Source organism: Belonocnema kinseyi, chromosome 2 (assembly GCF_010883055.1).
Source record: "Belonocnema kinseyi isolate 2016_QV_RU_SX_M_011 chromosome 2, B_treatae_v1, whole genome shotgun sequence".
Lineage (NCBI taxonomy): Eukaryota > Metazoa > Arthropoda > Insecta > Hymenoptera > Cynipidae > Belonocnema > Belonocnema kinseyi.
In genome coordinates this window covers 180,081,945-180,089,799 of record NC_046658.1, presented here as the reverse complement: position 1 = coordinate 180,089,799, position 7,855 = coordinate 180,081,945, and the positions used below count along the sequence as shown (strand labels likewise).

General features: G+C 28.3%; 1 protein-coding gene across 1 annotated transcript in view; it reads right to left on the bottom strand.

The window, feature by feature from the left end:
* Window positions 1–7,855, bottom strand: part of LOC117183076 — a 33,415-nt gene that overhangs the window by 23,403 nt on the left and 2,157 nt on the right. Inside the window, exon 5 of the mRNA XM_033376234.1 lies at window positions 6,079–6,401. Coding sequence (XP_033232125.1) covers window positions 6,079–6,401 — 323 coding nt within the window. The remainder of the gene's footprint in view (window positions 1–6,078; window positions 6,402–7,855) is intronic.

The following is a 7,855-nucleotide window of genomic DNA, read 5'->3' as shown; positions in this document are numbered from 1 at the left end:
GTGCAAAATGATAAAATAAAAATCCAACTCTAACCAAAAATGCCTTCGACATATTGGGCAGTATAAGCCTGTGACAACATTTCGCCACAGAAATGTTTTTTTTTCAATGATATTCTTATATCTTAACAAACGAATAAACCGTTATTTGCGGATGACACTGCTATTTATGCATCCTCTTCACGCATATGTGTGGCATTTAAATATTTGCAGAGGCATATCTTGAACTGAGAAGACTACTATAGAAAATGAAAATTTAAAGTTAATCTAGATAAGACTCATCGTCAAATACTTAGGGCTCTATGTTGATAGGTCACTCACATTCAGTGAACATGTTAGGGAGGCATGTGAGAAAGCCTACAAAGTAATAGGAATGCTCATTGCATTATTATGCAGGGACAGTGGCCTAAGCGATGCCAACAATTAGATTATTATAAAACTGATGAAAATAATTTCTGAAAATAAAATAAAGAATCTGAGGACCAAATTTGGACAACTATCAGAAATGGTTCCCATTGAAATCTGAAAAAAGGAATACTTCTCTCCCCTCCCTTCCCCCTAAAAAAGAAAAAAGAAAAGAAAACTATTCATCCTTACTTTGGACGAAAATAAAAAGGAGGAAAGAAAAATGAGAAGGCAACCAACCCATCCCCTTTCCTTCCCTTTTTTACTTTTTTCGTCCTCTTTATTCCCACCATTATTAAATCCCTATAAAAACATTTAAAAATATGTATATAATAATCACGAACGTTTCGGAACTCACACAGCACCCTTATCAAGGCAAAAAATTTATATAATATAAAATAAAATAAAAATAAAATTTGTTGCTAGCAGGAACAGCACACCTGCCATGATGCTATCTCACTGACAACTGATAATTAAGTGAAAGTTTAAAAGGCAAACCAGCCTCAAATAAACCTGAAATAAAAATGACCTCCAATCCAAGTCAGCCAAATAAAAACTTAGGATATTTAAACAGGAAAACGATCTAATGTAAAATCCTTTTTTAACGTCCAATAATAAAATTGATGAAAAGAATTCCTGAAAATAAAATCAAGAATCTAACCACCAAATTTGGACAACCACCACAAATTGTTCCCATTGGGGTCTGAAAAAAAGGAACACTTCTCTTCCCTCCCAGTAAGGATTAATAGTTTTCTTTTCTTTTTTTCTTTTTTAGGGGGAAGGGAGGGGAGAGGAATGTTCCTTTTTTCAGATTCCAATGGGAACAATTTGTGATGGTTGTCTAAATTTGGTCGTTAGATTCTTTATTTTATTTTCAGGAATTCTTTTCATCAATTTGATTATTGGACATTAAAAAAGGATTTTACATTGGTTTGTTTTCCTATTTAAATATCCTAAATTTGTATTATAAAACTATTATAAGATACATTATGCTCTATGCAACTCCAATATGAAGTAATACATGTAATTCCAACTACGAGAAATTATAAGTAGTACAAAAAAAGTGCCTAAAGATGATAGATAATACTACTAAGATTATGTACCTACGTAAGAAATACTGTATTAACACTATTGCAGAATGAGTGTATAAATTAACCAAAATCTTCAACTCAGAACAGATTAAACAAATTGATTTGATTAAAGATATTCCTTCGATTAATTATGAAACAGTCTCCAAGAGACTGTGATACCTTATTTTCTTGAGCATACCGCCTCGGGCTATAGACTTGCCATTTTGTTATTTGTTGCCAGGATTCTGAAAAAAGCTCAGGAAAATTGGCTATTTTCTTGCAAGTGACGCGATCCCGAGCGCCAGAATATTTCGATAAAGTTAAGTTTGTTTTAATTCAAAGTGATATACTCATTTATTTTGTACTATTAGACTTAGGGCCTCACTCCGACGAATTATACAAATAGATATCCGATAGTGATCCCTAGCCACTAAGATTAAACTGCCATAACCATACTTTGTGACACATTGAAGACTGAAATATTGTCAATGCTACGACTGATTATAACGAATAGAACGTCATTATAAGAAATAAAATCTTAATAGATAAGAATTTATTTAATAAATGCTGAATTATTCAGTTTATCTTCTCTTTTCTGAGTTCAAAATGATTTTACCTGGACTTAAGGCTAGGTAAAATTAAAATATAAAATAACGAACTTTTTTAAATTGAAGGACAAGACAGCAGCTCACACATAAGAGCCACAAGAAGAACTTGCTTATTCTTATAATGCTTAACCAGCTATGTCGAAACTTCCTTATTCAATTTTCTGACTTTTTTAAAGTGACGCAGTAGTTGATTAACAGCAAAACTCAGGAGACATGTAGTGCGTCCATTTGTTTAAAGAAAAATACACAATACAAAGTAGAGTTTTTGAGAAGATTCAGTTTTAATAATTTAAAAACAGCCGCCTAGTTGCTATTGCTATTTTCCAATAACTTCAAAAAAATGTTGTCAAAAAAGGATGAACTAGACTTTTCTTCAAATTTTGACTGATAATCGAAATTGTCCGGAATTTTCTAGAAGTTAAAAATTAATACTCAGACAAATCAGGAATTCATTTGATGCAGTTAAAAAATCTTTTTGGAAACAATCAATTTTATTTTGAATTCGATTAGATTTATTTGGTTTATTTGATTTATTGGTAACGGTTCTTTTAAGTATGTTTGTAGCCTTTCGAACATTACAAAAAAATTGTTTTCTCATTATATTTAAATTTCTTACAAAAATTGTACATTCAACTAGTTGGTTAAAGTCATAATTTTCGTCAAAAACCCAACTTTTTTCTTCAATTTTTTCGAAGAAAAATTAAATTTATGGTTGAAAGTGTAACGATTAGGATAAAATTAAACTATTTCTTTGAAAATTTAAGTATATTTAAAAATTAACTGTTTTCTTGAAAGAAAACGTTTAGTTTAGAATTTCAACTGTTTTGCAATTCAGTCTTTTCATTAGAAAATGTAACTATTTGGCTTAGAATTCATTAATCTTGATTCCCCAATTCGTCTATTTGATTGAGGATTCAGCTATTGTCTTAAAAATTAATTTTGTTTTTCTTCCATTCAACTCGTTAAAAATTATTTGTTTCTTCGAGGAAAACTAGTCCTCAAATATAAAAGAATTATCTTTCTCGGTTGAAAATTAACTTTTTCGTTATCCATTCCACTGTCATCTCAGCAATTAGTCTTTTTTGCTTTAAAAAAAATCACTTTTTTTTAGTGTATTTTTATCTTTATTGTTTGAAAATTCGACCGTTTCAATATCCGTAACGTTAGCCTAGCACGAACTGGAAAAGGGGTTAAAGTTACGACAAATTCAGTAACCACAGACAGTGCCATTTTATTATTCATTACACACTTTATTATTTATTAAATATTTTGTTATTTATTATTATATGTTTTATTGCTGAATTGTTACTCTCCAAAATCGATATTTAATATTGCTCATTTTTCATATAACACTATTCTTTTGATTAACTTTGTCCCTTAGAATATACCCTTAGTGTCTGAGACTCTAAAACTCGTAAATTTCCTTGTCCTCAATGTAGTATTAAATTCTAGAAAAATATATCTTAAAAATTTTTTTCCTATAAAGCGTTATTTTTCAAATTTTTTTGAAAATGTGCAAAAATCCTCAAAAGATATTTTTCTTAACGTATTTCCCACAAGAATAAAATACGTTTTTGTATACATATATAATTCCGAATCGTCAATATCAGCTAAATTAACTTGAAACTCTACAATTTTCTGTATAATTAGCCATTAAATACGAATAAAATATTACGTTTTAAAGACTACCCTCATAAGTCTGTTTATAGGGTCCCAAAAAACCACAGATGTTTTTGTTTTCTTCTTAATGCAAAATATTTCTTATACATTAAATACTGCCGTTTTGCGGGCAGTTGGATGTTTTGGTAAATTGTTTAAACGATTAATTATTTTTTTAGGCAATTTTCTCTTAAAATAGAGTGATACAGTTGCGGTTTTTTATAAAAAATATTCACTTTGATTAAATTTTCAATCAATTTTATATAAATAATTTGTTGAAGTCAATGAAATTAATTGTACAAACAATTTTTTACTGATTAAAATAATATTAGTCTTAAATAATGTTAGAAATTTTCGGTTTTTACTAAAATATTCAACTTTTTGTCAACTTTTCATTTAATTAATCAAATAAAAATAATGCAAGTTGACAAAAATAATTGTATAAGAACTTTATTATTATTATTATTCATAAGTACCCTTCATTTGAATTTTTTGTCAACTTTTTACGTTGTGAGTCAATGTAATAATTAATGAAAGCTAGGAGCAGATGATAAATATTAACATTATTTTAACCAATAGACTCTCAATTGCTGCTTCAAGGAAAATTTAATATAATCCACACAGAAAATTTAAAGAATATTTTTTAAATATTTATTTTATTTCAAAAACAAATATTAACAAAAGAGAAAGAGCTTGTTTAAAATATGATTCTCTCTAACGTTAAATTATTATTTGTTCATAAGTAAAACATATAACTAGTACTTTATTGAAATGTGGACAAAAAGTTTTAAAATTTCAACAACAAAAAGCGAATCTATATTAGATCTATAATTAGATTTAATTGGTATTGACGATTCTAAATAAAGTTTACAAAAACGTCTTTTTTTCTTAGCTTACTGAAAAATCTTTCGTATCGAACGACGTCGGAAACGAAATCGGAAACGGAATCGTAAACGTCGCCTGAATCAACACCGGAATCTACATCGGAAACGATGCCGGAAACGGCGCCGGAAACAAAATCGGATTTTGGGATCGGAACCGACATTGTTTCCGAATTCCTTCCCGACGCCGTTTCCGATGTCGCTTCAGACGTTCTTTCCGAAGTAATTTTTGCATTCGTTTCCAATACTTTTTGCGGGATTGTTTACTGACCGTTTTTTAATAATTATTTTTTAAATATGAAAATGTGATGAAAACTTTATGTTATTTAAGTGATAGAAGTGAGTAGGTAAAAGGACAATTAAAAATTATAATAAAAATTACTAGGATTTCGACTTTTTATGCTTTATTAACTTTACAACTGCATCAAATGACCTGCAACATAAATATCGTTGTGCTTTCAAAGAAAAAATATGGGCCTTATCCAAATAATTGTTCCAGCAAAATTAATTTATGTTTTTTAGATGAAAAATTGTGCTCCTTAACGTTTTTTTTTCGTATCAGGTCGCTGTATAAAAATATATTAAATTATAGTAAAATAATTATTGTATTTGTATGTATTAATAAATGTGAAATATTTAAGGAATTTTATTTTAAATTTTAATCAATTAAAATTTTTACAATTAATTGTAAATACTTTCATACTTAATTAGCCTATTTTTTCAAATACCTACAATACGTACAATCCAGTAGCTTTTGGATAAATTTTTTTTTCTTTGGTTGAAAGTTTTCTATGAAATTCACTGTTACTATTTTTTAAATTCCACACGTAAATAGAACTAATGCACACTTGATTGATTTCTTATCCCAAATTTTCGATCCCAAAATCCGATTTTGTTTCCGACGCCGTTTCCGGCATCGTTTCCGATGTAGATTCCGGTGTTGATTCCAGCGACGTTTACGATTCGGTTTTTGATATCGTTTCCGACAAAAAACCAAATGGATTTATTATGTTTTATTTAGAAAAATTGTCGGGCGATGTGTATACAAATTAAAAAAAAATTCCAATGCTTTTTTAGATCTCCTATTTCACACGCAGCAAGTAATAGTTTGTTCTTAACCTAAATAATCTTCCAGTTATGAGCAATTGTAAATAAATAAAAAACTTTTGTGATTACTATTGAAGTTATTCATTTTTTTTCAATATTTTATCATTGTTTCAAGAATGTTTTTTACACAAAAGGATAAAATAAAGTTGTTTGTTGTTATCCACAAATCTTCAAACATTTTCAACTTTGTTCAGGAAAATGAAACATACTTTAGCTTATCATACATTTATTTAATAATCAATTATTATTTAATGTTAGTAATATAAAATAAATTATTTTATCATGGTTATACAGTACACTTCTATAGAAGTTACAAGAACTTCTATCTGAAGAATTCTTCAAAAACCTCTTCAAGAATCAGAAAAATATTGCAATAATTTGGCCTTATAAAGTTCCAAGTCATATTCTTGAACTATTTTTGCATTGGGTGTATTTCGAGTTAAATTAAAATAATCCACAAGAACCGACCCTCTTGCTGCTCCATCATAAACTGGCGTAACGTTTGTAGTTACATATTTTTTTACTATTTCTGGCCAAATTGCTATAGCTATAGCCAGTCCATCAACACCTGTCCAAATTGAATTGTTTGATAAACAGAAGAATACAGCCTCTGCTTTATTTAAAAAGATCACTGAAGAAGAATTTAATTTTCCAAAAACATTTGTCCGCCATTCCTGAGGGAAAAAAAATTATTTTAATGTATGATTTAGTGATTTAGTGATTTTTGAATGAGTGCGCTGTTCACTCAGGCGTGACAACCCTTAGAGAGAAACAGATGAGGGATCAAACAGTTCTGAGACCCTGGACTGTAGTATTTCTTTTTTTTATTTAAAATTTATTTTTCAATTTTATATGGTTTGAAAACTTGGTGCATGATTGCTAGAAGTTTCTGTATTATAAAGAGAAAATTCCACCACATTCAATATGAATGAGACCATTTCTTTCAGTTTCTTAAAATTCTTTTGAATTAACGAAATATGATCTCTCTCGTTTGATGGACATATTTTTCACATTTATGTTTTACATGAGCACCTATCACTTCATTGTTAAATAACATTTCCGAAGTTATCTTGAAAAATAAAAATCATTTCTCTGCATTTTTATTGCATTATTGACATCCACATAATAGTTTTCTTAAGGAACGCTGACAATAAACTGTTAATTTTTTATAGTTCTACTGAAAAGTATTGTTTTTGAAGACCTAATTAAAGGTTGAACTCTAATGTTAAAAATTCATCTTTTTGGTTGACCATTCATCATTTTAGGTAAAAATTAATTTTTTGTTTACAAATAAAACTATTTTCTTGAAACTTCGCTATTTTAAAATGTTCTGTTTTTTTTGCTGAAAATAGAGGTATTGCATCATCTTAATGGAAAAATCAAACTCTTCTGATGAAAATTTCCTTTTTCTTAGCTGAAAACTAATTGTTTTATCTGAAAAAGTTATTATTCAATTTTTCGATCACCATTAATTTTTTTGAGTAAAAAAATAAACTTAAGGAAAAGCCATGTATTTTACTTACGTCACTAAAAGTTTTGACACTAAATTAAGAGAAAGATTTTATTACATTTATATTACAGATTTCTTAGATATGTAAGGTTGCTTTTATACCTAAAGCAAAATTTTAGAATGGTCAGGAAATCTTCACGGAAAGTCAAGGAATTTTAAAATTCTCATTTTGTTACAACCCTGATATTGAAAGAACTCGATACCGCTTGATTCTGATTTTGAAATATTCGTAAGCTCACTGATAAAATGGTAAATGAATGATAGAAAAATACCTATATTTTCAAGCTTCAAAAAGGTCGAGATACCGAGCGCTTACAATTTTTTTTCAAAGTAACTTAATTTACAGAACAACTCAATAATTAAGTTGGTTTATAATTATTTTAATTACTTAAATTCAGTCTTAAGCGAATTCCAAACCTCAAAGCATTGATTTTTGACTTTAACTTTTGAGGTTTTTAATTTTTTTGTAATATCGAAAACATCTAAGGTGTCGATTATACAGTGAAATTTTTTGTATCACAAGATCAAAAAATAAAAATGAAATATAATTCTTGATTAAAGATGATAACATTTACCTTAAGGTTTAATTAACTATTAATTTACTATTAATATATTATA